Below are 13,923 nucleotides of genomic sequence, written 5' to 3'. Positions count from 1 at the left end.
AAAAAAAAAAAAAAAAGAAAGAAAGGATGACCTTCTGAATCTTCATACTGAAAACTGTCTTGTTGGGCAGCAGAGAGGAGCAATTAGAGTCCATAAATACAGAAAGACACAAACCCAACAGGAGACCATCTTAATCCAGAAGATGGACCAGGTGCCAGTGAAGAATTTTTCAATCTGAGCACTTTCATAACTGTTAAGGAAAAAAAAAAAGGCAAGAAACTCACTAAGCATATCTATTCACATCTCACACTGAACTACCCTCTGCTGTTCTGAATGTGTCACAAACTTCAAGTAACTTAACACAGATCCACAGATCTGAAGCAGAGGACAGCAGTTCTTTGCAAACAAAATCTTGCTCAGAAATCCCCCAGGAGAGACTTGGATCCTTTTTTTCCAGCTTCTTACTTTAGCAGATGAGATGGGAATTCCCATTCGTATCTCCCCCTCTCTTAACACACAAAGGCATTCATTTCTCAGCTTCAAAGAAATATACTTACTGGAACCAATGAGTTACTGTCATCATCACATAGAGTGAAGCCAAGAAGAAAACAAAGTGGAAGTAGGCATAACTGTACACTGTGCCTTTCTTTTCATCATAAATCACAGTCTGGCCTCTCCTTTTTTCAGTGTGCTCTTCAGCATCAGCTGTAAGACATGGGAAACAACAAAGCTTTTGCAAACATAACGAGAATTGAAAACAGCAGCCAGTTTCATGAAGCACAGATTAAACATAAGCAAAAAGTCTTTGGTGTGATTTAGTAAAGCCTGATACAGGGCAACACTTGAACATTTTCTTGCCCTTAGGGCATGGGCCTAAGCCTTTATTAAAATAAATGAGACTGCCACTGAAATGCTGCCCTATATCAAGTTCAAACTGTTTTTTGAACATTTGGAGTATTTAAAATAGTTGACCTACAGGATATTTTTCTGGCAAGTCCAAGTGGATATCCCTGATGGTAACAAGTCTGCAAAATGGGCACCTTCTTCCTGAACTCAGGCATGAAGAGTAGGGACTGAAGGAGCCACAAAGTAGCTGAGCCCACAAACCTGGCAGTCGCACCCACATGCATGCAGAGAGCAGAGATTCCTCTTTGTACATTTTGCTGAAGAGCCTCCCTTTAGGAAATAATTAACTAGCCTGCTGTTTTAAAATGGTATTATTGGTATTATTGCATCTCATTTTCTTTCCTCCTCTAATGTTTTGCTTGAGTGTATCAGCGGCTTCAGTTTGACATGCTACAGAATTAGTATATAAGAATCTCTCTATCTGCAGCTGTGTCTTAATTTTCTTTAGTTTGCTCTGAAATCCACAAGTTAGGTAAGTTGTGCAGTGAATAGGTAATTACCGTCTCCGTCGGGCATACAGCAAAAGCAGCAGCGAGCTACCTGTGCAGGAGACAACAGCAAGGGTAAGTGGCTGCCTAATAAYCAAGAAACAGAACAGCCGGTGATGAAGATCTGTGGTGTCTGAACTACAGATATTAGTTCAAGGAAATCTACTTTGTATTTCCAAACAACATAAAATTCAAATTAGGATAAGCCAAGTAGTTCACAACAGCATTTTCTCAACTTTAGTAAAACCTATTCAGTAAGCTTTGGTGCAAATTGACCACTCTTTAAGAATGACCCCATCGAGATATTTTACACAATTCAAGATCAAGCACTGGTAGTAGTAATACAGTGCAAGCAAGCTATGATAAATTGATTGAAAAGCTACAATAAAATGGATGCACATTTATACTTCAGAGGGGACTTACCTCCTTAAACTTAAAAGCAACTAAGTGCTTTTTAAATAAGAATTTCCCTACTGAAATGAAGATGCAAGGAACTTTCAATATCCTGCTGTAGGGGATGGAAATCAATTGCACAATCATAACTCTGAATTGTAGCCATCTGTACGGAAATGGAGCCAGAATGAGTACAAATAAAAGACTGTTACTTCATTTAAATGAGGATTTTTTTTAACTGATAGAAAAAGGAAAGCTGATATTGTTCACTGATGGGTCTGACACTTCTTGTGTTGAGTGGTAATGTAAATGGGAAAACAAGGTGCTGATAGTACAATAAATGTGTAACTAAGTGCATTTTCTGCACCAGACCACAGTACAAGTCAGCACTTTGTACATAGTATACAGGCTGTATAATAGGCTCTTAAGATTCAATTTCCAACAAAATTATCAAACAACAGTTTTTCTCATGCATACTTATGACTACATGTACTCATTGGGTTCATAAATGAATGAGAAGACAAAAATTGTAAAAGATTGGTTGACAGTTAAAAAAATCTTACTTCATGTTTCAATAGATTAACAGTTCTTTTCTACTGTTATACTGATTGCAGTGTTAGGTTTAGTTTCCCTTTGGCTGTATCAGGTTTCTGAAGCAAGTACTAGCTTCCCCCAACTAATTTTTAAACTTAGCTGCATTTATCAGAAATTAAGTCATTGTACATACAGTGACGCAGTTAGCAGCACTGGCACACATATAAACCAGCCATTCATAATGGCCAACTGTTTTCAGCTTAGACACCGAGTCCTTCTGTATAATACAAGTAACTGCAGAACCATGTTTACATTTCTGATGCGAAGACAAAAGCCCTTTATCACACAAAGACAATCAGAATGCAATTAGTTGCTCTTTGCCAGTCATTTCTTTATATTTACGTTCAATAGCTCTTGTACTGCTCTTTAAAACTAAATGGCCCAGAAATAATCCTTTCGGGGAGTGCTGCAGTGCAGGAGCTTGACCTCCTCCTTTGCAGACAGGCCGCAGCCACCAGTCGGCAGCCCCAGCTGCACCACCCGCGCCGACCAGCAGAATACATCCAAACAGAACACACGCATCCAGTGCGCGGCACTGCCAAGCCTGTACGTGCAGTAACTGCTGCACTGCAAAACCAGGCCTGTTTCCCAGCATTTTCAGGTTTCCCCAGGAAAGCAGGCCAAAGAAATGAAGGTGCACATGTTGAAGAAAATACAGACAGGAAAGAATCTGAGGTGAAACTGCAGGTGAAAAGAAAGGTGATAATTATGTGTGGAAATAAAGAGATAAAAACCTATAATCAAAAGCACTAAGACTGATGTTAAAACACAGACAATCTTGATTGCAAGTGTTCAAATAAAAATAAATGCCCCACACTACTTTATCTACATAGTTTTTTAGTGCCCATCAGAATTTTCTCTTAAATGAGAAAGAACAGGAAGATTATTTCAGTGCGTAAAGGCACCTCCAAGGGACCAGCAAGAACTACAAACAGGCCAGTGAGGACTCAACAAGCATTCTGGAATTCTGTACCCAGAGGCAAATAACACATGCATGCGGCAAACAAGCTTTTGTTTCTACTCAATTAGTTTAGTCAGTCATAAAAACAACAGGAGGAAAATCATACAAGGAAGTCTGCACAGAAATCTTGTGAGAGGAAGGCAGAACTCACCTCAGTTTCAGGTGCTGCATATATTCCCCTCAACGCTTCAGAGCTTGCACGTGTTGTTGAAGTCAAACTAGCAGCAAAAGAAGATAGTGTTAAAACCCACAGTGTAACTATAAGCCTAGAAAGGTGATTTGTTACTACCACTGGAAACACAGCAGCCTGCTTTTTGTTTTGAGCTAAGCAATTGCCCAGATACAGCATCAAATGCTAAACATGCAAAAAAATTGTTCTGCACAAGTAGAAACCAGCCTGACAGACAGATACTGGCTGACTCAGACTTAAAAGTAGGTCACTACTGACAGTGAATTTATCACCAGCCAGGGACAACAGCGAAGCAATCCAATCCGCACTTCAGAACAGATCTCTTCTGCTGTGCACAACTGGTACTTTTATATTATATTCACAGCTACCCCTTTGGCCCAGCACTTAATAAAATGCTTCAGCGAAGCTTTGCAATGAAGCACCAGGTCACTGGCAGCAGCCTGTTTTCAGGAGTGAGTTACCAATATTGTCAATATTCCAGTTGTTGGAAATCACTGGCTTGTACGCCTGTAGTTGTCTAAGGGGAATCCTTTCTAGTTTCTTCAAATTAGAAGCATCTATGTTTTGGGTAAAACATCTAATCATTCTGAAATTAAGTAGCAATATGAATGCTGCAGCTCAATTCTGTTCCATTTTTCGCCATTACTTTGTTTGCATTAGGCTTACTATAAGCCTTCATTAGTTTGACCATGACATTCCATTTAYAGTGACGTAACTGCAAACCCCAGACTTACCAAGAATACAAAATGCAGCAAAACAGAATGGTAGTACCCAGGCCAGTAACGAGGTTTTCATCTCTGTGCAGCCCTTGGCTAAATTCAGGTACACAGATTGTGATGTTCTGATTATTTTCACCCAGGACTTCACAAAACAAAACAAAAAGAACAAAACAATTTTACTGAAGCTCATTTCATTGTATTTCAAATGAGTTTACAAACTGAAAGTTTTCAGCAAAATAATTTTATTAGTTCAGATATTAGGTAAGGTCATGTAAGTCATTTCCTTCTTTCTGTTAAAAAGATCAAACAGAATTAATTCTGTAAACCTGACTCAGCAGATTCTGTGGTTCAGGCAGGACAAAAATRCAAGTTAGTAAGGCTCAGAAGTCTTCTGCTTGTCAGAGCAGACAAACACGTGGAAAAAAGACTGCCTGCTGAACTAAATAATTAAGAAGTTAGAATTTTCCCAGAACTCACCCCAAGACTAGAAGGCCACATAACACTGAGATAGGATGGACTTCAGATTATAAGCAGGGGTCTTTGAGGACAGTTACTGAATTCATACTTGGTGAAAAAAATGCAGCGTCTGGCTGCTCTGTTCTTAGAATGATACACAGAAGACCAAATAAAAAGAGATATATTGGTTACAATCAAGATTTTATTTTAATATCTAAGCAAATACTGCTTTAAGGTTCCCAAAAAGAAACCAGTTTAGTCTTTGACATTCAAAGATGCATCCAGCTTTTTGGTATCTGCTTTGTGTCAAAGCAGAGCAAAGGAGTAGCCTCCAGCTTCACCCCCAAACACGTGATTACTGCTGCACCTTATCTCAATGAAGAGCTTTTTGAACCTCCGCTTTTTTAAGTACACTGTGTCTCCATCTCCCCCTTCACTCCAGCAGCCACACTGAAACTCCACTGCAGCAGCACAACTTCATGTAAGGCCAGAGGGCAAAAATGCAACAAAGACTACACCCAAGTTAAAGATAAACCTGAAGTCAGCTTCCGACCTTGCTGCCTGCAGGGCTGCATAAACAGCTTTATCAGCACAAGCCAGGGCCAGCCTCTAGGTAGGTGTAAATGAAGGGAAGGCAAGACTTCTAAGGAATGCTTTGTCTAGAGACATGTGGAGTCTCCCACTTAGGTCTATCAGGCATGCATTGGCAGGAAGGCAGGACATTGCCTGGCACACCTTCCAGCTACATCTTGCATCAAAAAGTAAAGGCACAGGGTGGTAAGCACATATTAAACAGAAATTGCCTATTGCCTTTTAAAAATATTTTGTTTGCCTATGCCTTTTAAAAAATATTTTGCAACTGTTCTTTTTGGTTTCTGTAAATAAATACTTGTAAGCAGCATTTTCTGTGCAGTCTGCCCAGTGTGGGAGATGGCCTATTTGAAGGTGCCTGCTTGAAGAATAAGCCAACAGGTGTGTGGTAAATCTGAACCGCAGGATATGGGGCACCTCAGCAGTTCCCCATACATTCTCTAGCATATCAGCATGTGTCACTGTAAAAGCTACACAGATCAGTATGAAAATCAGTATTACAAAGACAGGGAAGAAAGAAGTGTCTTCAAGAGCAGATGAAAACCGGGAGAATTCCCTGGCCTGCATTAAAGACAAGGAAGAGCAACTCTGATGCAGAGGATCTGACAGAGCACGCTGGATGTCAATTTTTACAATAGCCACACTTACAACACATACCAGTACAATCAGAGCAATTACCTGCTGAAGGCTTTGACTGTAACAAGTGCAAAAATGCCCTGAAAGCAGTTGTTTAGTTTAATGCAACACTGTTTCCTCTCCCCCACTTTTTTTTTTGGTGTGGCAAGTCTTATGAGTAATTCCAATAACTATATTTAAATAAAGCTTTATATTCACTGAAAAACATTGCTTATATAAGTCTGATAAATAGAAGCTTCTATCTAMATATTGTCTCTCTTTAGCTTTTAGTCCTGGAATACATTTGTTTTTATACATGCACATACAAGCATGAGACACTCTTCTCCCCCTCTCCCATTTCTTATGGATGGACAGGTGTCTGCAAAACTTCCAACTCCTTTCTGTCAGTGGCCTTCCTTTCCTCTTAAGGGATAATAAAGAAGTTTTAGCATTATTGGTCTGAGTCAAGAAAGTCTTGCGTATGCAAAAAGAATGTTCTCCATCCAAACAGGTGAATCTAATGGTTAGCTGGGAAAAGGAAACTGTTAAAGTTGAACTTGTAAAGTCTTGCTGTGTTTCTGCAGCATTGCTATAGCATTAGGAACTTAAAACTCTGCAGAGTTCTCTACTCTTGGCTTGCAAAGCAAATGGTAAGAACACACAGGGAACACAGCAGCTCTGTTAWGAATAGGGTCATCTTAAACAACTGCAACCTAACTCCAAAACCTTTTTCAGGACTTTTCACTCTCAAAATGAAAGACAAGCCGTACTCTCAAGTCTTTGTTTCATTAGGAGCCCAGAGCTCAGGCTATCTGGCATATCAATTATAGGAGAAAAGAAGGGATTTTAGTATCACTTCTGGCAGCCAGCATTGCAAGAACAGAAATAAATCCCATGGGTGGAAGACCTGCTAACCAGTGGTGGCTATCCTTTTTGGATGGAGCTGKCCACTCATCCTCTTCTAGAGGCATTCAAGAACCATTTTTTTTTAACTCTTTCCTCATCATGTGCCCAGACCTGTTAAATATTTAGTCATGTCCTACTAGATGCAGACATGCGCTTGCCACACAAGCAAAAGGTTGCAGAACTCCAGGTAAGCTGCCGTTAGGAAGCAGGCTGGAACGGCTTCAGTACAGTAGATTCAACCTACCTTCTGTAAGTTAAGCTCCCCTAGACCAAAGCATTTAAGATGTATGGAAGATGCCAGCTGCATGGTCTCTCAAAAGCTGCACAGATTTATTTTTAGTATTAGCAACTTCTTGCTCATAGGCCAGAGCAGATCAAAACCAGCACTCCTAAATTCATGAGTACTAAGGCTCACTAAAGACTTTTTTGCTTTTAATACTTGGCACACCTCTATAGATTTAAATAAAGCACTAGATAACTTACTAGTTTCTGGAGGCTTGCTGGATAACGCTGAGAAAGTGAGGTACATGACATAGCAGCTGATGATTCCTGACTGCAGCAAACCAGAATGGGGCTGGCCTTTAGGAGAAAGAGGACAAGAGACAATTTTTGTAGACATTTTAAGCAAAACTGAAAGGGAAATTCAAATCTTTTGAAAACAGTACACTAAAATCTTTCAGAAGAGGAAAGCATTCTTCATATTTTACTTCAAGCAGTTCACAGTTTTGAGGCAGTTCAGACGTATTTTGTCTGGTGGGTAAAGAGAAAAGAGTCTGTCCTTTAGTTCTGCTGGCCGTTCTAGAAAGGCATTAAGATTTCCAAGTAAGCAAAGAACCACCCCTCTGCTCTAGCCAAAAGCACCAGCTTTCCCCAAAATACTGAAAGGCTGCCACAATAGTTTTATTTGCCTGCAAAATTTGTTTTGGAGCCACTGAAATTACTTCTATTTCCTGGTCCAATGATTGAAAGTTACTACCAGCACATGTAAAATACCCTGGAAAAGCATAAAATACAGYTGAACAAGCAAGACTTCTGATTGCTGTCAGCTCATTTGCATGCCCAAACTTTACAGATGGTAAATCACAAGCAGCCAAAAGTAAACAGTGAGAGTTGAATGGGTTTGATAGCTATTACCTTAACAGTTACCACAGTTTAAGACTTGCGTAAGTTCCTCAAAGCACTATCAGCCCTCAGCATGTGAGCCATTTTTACAGSCTGTCTGATGGCATGCCCAAGGGGTCTCGCCCCTCTGTAGTTTCAGCAGCTGGGCTGATGACAAGCGATACTACTTCATAGCGTATATAAGTAGATTTTGTGTCATTCTTGCCCCATCCAAGTACCATGTCGGATCTGAGCATTCGACTTTTTGCCCAGAACACAGCCCATGTCTCAGTATACGTGAGCTGTGGAGGAGTCAGGAAACCCAAGAAGCAGAGAGTTCAGCACACTCACGGTTCTGGACACAGGGAGATATGGCTACTAGTGACACAAAGAGGCACAGGCCACCATTAACACCGATGAGGATCTTGTTATACGTGCAGCCCTCGGAGCGCGTGTAGAAGACAGCCATGACAACCAGGGCTGCCACAGCAACGGAGTACAAGACGAGAGTGACCAGAGCCAGCAAACCATTCCAGAGCTGTTTGTGACTTGCGCCCGCAGTCCTGGGGAGACAAAGACAAGTACTTTTTCTTCTTCTCCCCCCGACTTACAGATTACAAAAAAGTTAGTGCACTCCTCACTTGAATAGTCTGTATTATCAAGCACAATGAGAGCGCACGTGTGTATCACTATACCAACACAGTGCCTTGCAAGGTTCCTCTTGTGAAACTGAGGGAAGCATTAGTGTTTATCATATATATTACTAAGCCCAGCTATTTTGTAATTGCAGCCTCGCTGGATTCCGAGAACTCCCAGCCACTCAGATCAGCCTCTCAGACTCACTGGCAGCTCAGTGCATCTCAGCTTAATACAGCAGCGATTTTCTCAGCAGGGCTTCAGAGTGCCCCAGGCTCAGCCTGTTATTTTTCACACAAGCATTGGAAATCCCTTATTCAGTATTGCCTCTCTTCTTCCCCATGTGCTACCTTGACAGTTTTACTACCCACTCACTCAAAAAGCCTCCTTTCTACTTGGTTCTATCCCACCAGCTTTCCTGAGCTAGGATTGCCCATCTTATTTTCTCTCTTCATCTTCCTTCCCGAATACCCCTTGCAAAGATCAGTGTTTTTTTCTAATTTCACCTACTGAGAAAGATTCTTTGGGCATAAAGAGGTTTTTTTTTGGTGTGTTGACGGTTGGCTTTTGTTGTGGTAGCATGACATTAGGGAAAAAAAAATATCTAATGTAGATGGTGCCGAAGTTAAACGCTGCTGCTGGAAATCTCTCAGCCACAGGAAAGCAGCTGGAGCAATTAGCAGTAAAAATAGCTATGGTATAAGGAGCTCTCATCTCCTTTTCCATGAAAACATGCATCTTAAAAAGCCCAAGGATTTGCTAAAACCTTTCTTAGTAGTCAGTGCACTAACTGGAATAAGAAAGGATAGCAAAGGTTGTAGAGCAATCGACTAGAAGAAACAGGAGAAAGGAAAGGAGGAGGAGAGGGAAGCATAAGTTCATGCACATATGTGTGAGAACAATTCAGATATTTTAATGCATGATGAGAGGCTAAGAGCTAGGAAGATAATATTAAATGTACTCACATCAGAAATTAAATCACTGCCAAAACACAGTATAAGCTGGTTGATAACAGAATCTTGTATAGTTAGATAAAGCAGAATAAGTAGCAGCTTTCAAGTTAAAAAAAAAATCATTTGATATGTATTAACCTCACACCAAAAAAGCAGGATTTACCAGTTTATATCACTGTGCACAGTCTCACTGCTATGTTTTGCAAATCCAGTTCTATTCTCTTGCACAATTCTGTCTCTTAGCAGATGTGTTTTTATGCAGAACTGAAGCAACTTAAAATAAGAGGACTTTGCATACCAATATACCACTACTTACAGGAAGCAGAACAATTCATGGTAAGAATGAAACAAAAGAGGGTATAAACAATTAAGGAAAAAACATCTCCACTAGGGAACTAGGAAACTGTGTGAAGCAAAGATGCACAGCTCTAAATATCAATATTAAAGTGTATTTTCAGAAATTGCAACCACACTATTTTGGAACGCTTTGTTGCAAGAAATGTGTCATTCAGGAGCCCCTCAAAATATTATGCAAATTACTTTCCCAATACATACCAGTTTTTATTCCATTTGTGCGCAAACTCAACAAGCAGGATGAGCTGAATAGCAATAAAAAGGAAACCTCCTGTTGCTCCTACGTAGCGCCAGGCTGCAAAGCAGACAAACAAAAAATAAGTTAAACGTCAGTTGCCTTCCCCTTGAGATCAAATGGAATTATTATCCATGCAATGAAGCCATAACACAGTTTGAATATCTCAACCCCACAGATATAGCAAGGAGGTGAGATATTTCTGCTAAAAGGCCAGCTCAGCTAACCCAAGAATAGTTGCCTGATGAATTCAGCTTGTAACCTGCTATACCTTCAAAATAAGCCTTTTGGACACACACTGAGATTCCCTAACCTAAAGAATTTTTGTGGAGACAAAGTTGCTATATTCAGACATAAAATACTGAGACCTTTATTTGTGATGTGGGGAGAAAAAAAAAATGCCCTGATGGCATTTAACAGAAGTCTAAACCCTAAAATTGCAAGGTACTGGAACCCAGCACTAAAAATGGCTATTTCTTCCCCTCTAGGTTCTAGCATCACAGAAAAATAAAGGTGGGGCTCACTGATCTATTTACAAATGCTCCGTCCTGAGCCGCTCCCAGAGAAACGAGAACACTCGGTGTCTATTGAGCAGTTTTAAGAGAGACCGGTTATTTGATTACTTAACTATTGACCTACATGCATTTAGATAGCTGTTTGGTGCTTTGGATGACAAATACCTCATGCACAACTTCAGAAGTCTCTGAGTAAATATGGACACCTATTGAAATGTTTAGCTGCACATACAGTTTGTATCACTGTGTAGTACGCAACCTGCAAGTGACTCTAYGCATTCAGCAAATTTCAGTGAAGGCTGCCAGAGGAAGTGCAACAGCAAAGTTCAGCCATATCCTAATACTGTATTTTCCYTTTGAAAAAAGCTTGTGGAAGTGAAGTGGAGTAACACAAGAATCAGCATGTTATGCTTAGCAGAAGATGTACAGATGTTTTTGACTGCATCATAAGTTCATTGTTTGACTGAAAGGAGGCAAAAATTACGTTCTTCTTGGTTTGCAAAATCTATTGTATCCACTGAATGAGCATGCTGCTCTCAAAAAGGCAGGGAACAGGGTGCGCTTGTGTTTTTGGGAGAGGCACAATAGGAGCCATCAGACCACCAATGGAGTGAGTAATTAAACAGCTAGGCTCCCAGTAAGGATCTCACTCAGCCACAGGCAGGATACTTCAGGAAGTTTTACAAAGCCATTGTAGTYAAGGTTAGTATCACCAGTGCAGATTTAACACCAGAGCCCATGCAAGCCTAATATCTGCATATAATATCCCTCCCTCCATGATTAACAAACTGCTGAGTGTGGGAATCGTGGCAGGGGGAAATTTTTTATTTTTAGAAAAAATAGGGAAACAGAGAGGAGAATGCTCCCAGAATGTTCTTTGGCAGGAAACAACAACAACAAAAAAAATAGACACTGGAAGTTTCTTGGCAGGAGGGGAGAAAAGGGAAAATAAACCCCTACAACCCTCTGTGAATCTTACATTCAGGGGCTTCCTGGAGGACAGTCTAGTGGAACTGTTTTACAGAAAAAAGTAAAGARCTAATCTGAGGAAGGAAATCTGTTTCTCTGCTACAGTCTACCTCATGTGAAAATACAGAGAACAGCAGTTCTCTGACCAGCCCCAAAAGTTTCATTCCCTCCTTTGCTAGGCACTTTCATTCTTGAACATTTTTGCCATGGAAAGGGTTGCTTGGGAAGATGAGAGGGAACATTGGCTATCTGTGAGCGCAATGCTCATCACTACGTCTTTCCAATCCAATCAGTGAGAAGACATTAAGAACAAGAATATACAGCCAACTCATCACTTAGTGGAGAAAAAGAATAGGGATAAGCAGCCCTCATGTTATTCCCTCCTCTTCCTCTTTTTAAACACCCTGAGTGTAGCTTTGAAAGAGGGGATAGGTGTCAAAACATACAGGTCCAGCAGGGTTTTGTCAAAGAGGCAGCTGATGACCCAAACTGTGGTCTGCCCTGGCTGAGGGAGCACAGAGGAGCAGCGGAGATATCRGCCATCAGGAAACCCAGGCAGAAGAAAGGCTCAAGTTGGGCTCCATTAGTTTTCCTACTCACAGAGGAGTCAAAAGCCACTGAGACAAAAATTTAACAGGCTGTAGAGAAGCAGGGAGTTCTGACAGTGCAGCAGGTTTTTCTCCCCGCTTTGGCCACATCAGTGAATAAAGAGTCCCAGAAGCCTCCTGAGGCACGTGGAGCTGAGGTACAACGGCAGGAGCCTTGCAGCAGAAGAGACTGGGGAAACTAGCGTCCTCTGAAGCAAATTCTGACATTTCTTATTTACGACAGGAAACCTCAGCCCAAAGGTCCCCAAGACAACGTGGTCCTCCTTGCTCGGGGAAGCCGCAGCGGCGCCCCTGACCACAGGTCTCTTCCCTCTGCTGCTGGTGCACAGGCAGCCCAGCTGGAACTGCCTCACGCGGCGCCTYCCCTGCAGAGGCGACTTTTCTGCTGGATTACCAAGCCTTTCGCCTGCCCGCAGACTCCGAAGCTTAAAAGGTTTACAGCCAGCTGGCCATCAGCTCATCCTGGGATCATCAGGATTTTTGCCCCTAACCCTCAAGAGGCTTGCGAGGTCTCCTCCAGAGCTGATATTTAACATCAGCCCAGTTGGAGAACATCTTCCAGAGCACCTGGCCCATACCAGTGGAGCTGACTGGGACCAGTCTGTCTTTGGAAACTGGAAACACTTCAGGSATGGGATTCTCAACAGCGGGATTACACCACTCCACGAGAAGTCTAATTTAGTAGAYGCTAGTAGATTTACGCTGCCTGCTCGGAAGCCCCGAGCTCCCCTGCCGGTCASCGCGCGCCCCGTCGCTGCCCCCAGCGGCAGCACCGTCGGAGGGCTGGCCCRCCGAGCCAAAGGCACGCGGGCCCCTGCGCTCAGCAGCCAAGGCCTTCAGCAACCTCACAGCTTCTCTGCGTCTTAAAGAGCTTGTGAGACAACTCAGCATGGTATTTTACTTACCCATTTGGCCTCCCTCTTGGTCATAAGCAAAAAAAAAAAAAAAAAAAAAAATCTTTATTTACAGAAATACAGCAACGCTTACGCTGTTCGGACCCCTAGGGTTTGCAAGCACGCACGAAGCCGCACAGAGAAGCACACCGTAACAAAACAAGAGGGTCGTACCATTGAGGAAAGTGTCCTGGTCAGGAATGAAGAAGGCTCCTGAGCACATTGCTGCCAGAAGGATAAGCTTAATAAACCAGAATCTGAATGCGAAAAAAAGAGAAAAGAAAAAGAAAAGATCATCTGGATACAATAGCAATTAACAACCCAAGTATCATAAGAAATCTCTATTTAAAGCTCAAATTTTAAGTAAGAGAGAATCAGCCCGTGTTGGCTGACTGTCATTTACGTTCATTGGTACTTGATCGGGTCACGTCCGACGTGAGCAGTAAAACCAACGCGCGGTTGGTTTTACTCGACCGGAAAACGGGCAAGACCAACCTTAGAAGAGGCACGGAAATCTGGCGAGCAAACACACTTACCCGTTATGAATGTACGCTCGGCAGCTTTTGCTGTTGTTTATTTTGATAGTGAGCAAGAAGAAGAGGAAGAAGAAACAGGCCATCCCAAAGCAGACTTTGTACACGGCGGAGTACCCCACCAGCTTCTCGCACGTCTCTCCCGCCTGCAGGCCCTTGCACAGCTGCTCGTAGAAAGGGATCTGGAAAGCACAGCAAGTCACGCGCCGCRAGCGTGAGCGCAGGGCTCCCCGGGACCGAGCCCGCAGAAGCCCCCGCACCACCACCGCGCACTGGCTTCGCTTAACACGGGCGCCTTTCGCCGGCGGCACCCCTCAGCCCGGGCCTCGCGGCTCGGGGGACGCGACGCCCCGCAAAGCGCAAGTGC

At 42.3% G+C, this 13,923-nt stretch overlaps 1 protein-coding gene across 1 annotated transcript in view; it reads right to left on the bottom strand.

The window, feature by feature from the left end:
* Positions 1–10: 10 nt before the first annotated feature.
* Positions 11–13,923, bottom strand: part of SERINC5 (serine incorporator 5) — a 20,742-nt gene continuing 6,829 nt past the window's right edge. Inside the window, exons 2-11 of the mRNA XM_085322375.1 lie at positions 13,560–13,738; positions 13,198–13,280; positions 10,005–10,098; positions 8,212–8,423; positions 7,243–7,338; positions 4,207–4,333; positions 3,434–3,500; positions 1,347–1,386; positions 498–645; positions 11–190 (exon numbers count right to left, since the gene is read on the bottom strand). Of these exons, the coding sequence (XP_085178501.1) occupies positions 43–190; positions 498–645; positions 1,347–1,386; positions 3,434–3,500; positions 4,207–4,333; positions 7,243–7,338; positions 8,212–8,423; positions 10,005–10,098; positions 13,198–13,280; positions 13,560–13,738 (1,194 nt within the window). The 3' untranslated portion in view covers positions 11–42. The remainder of the gene's footprint in view (positions 191–497; positions 646–1,346; positions 1,387–3,433; positions 3,501–4,206; positions 4,334–7,242; positions 7,339–8,211; positions 8,424–10,004; positions 10,099–13,197; positions 13,281–13,559; positions 13,739–13,923) is intronic.

This window comes from Rhea americana, unplaced genomic scaffold (genome assembly GCF_003343005.1).
Source record: "Rhea americana isolate MKP2758 unplaced genomic scaffold, rheAme1 scaffold_77, whole genome shotgun sequence".
NCBI lineage: Eukaryota > Metazoa > Chordata > Aves > Rheiformes > Rheidae > Rhea > Rhea americana.
This window is presented reverse-complemented; position numbering and strand designations above follow the sequence as displayed.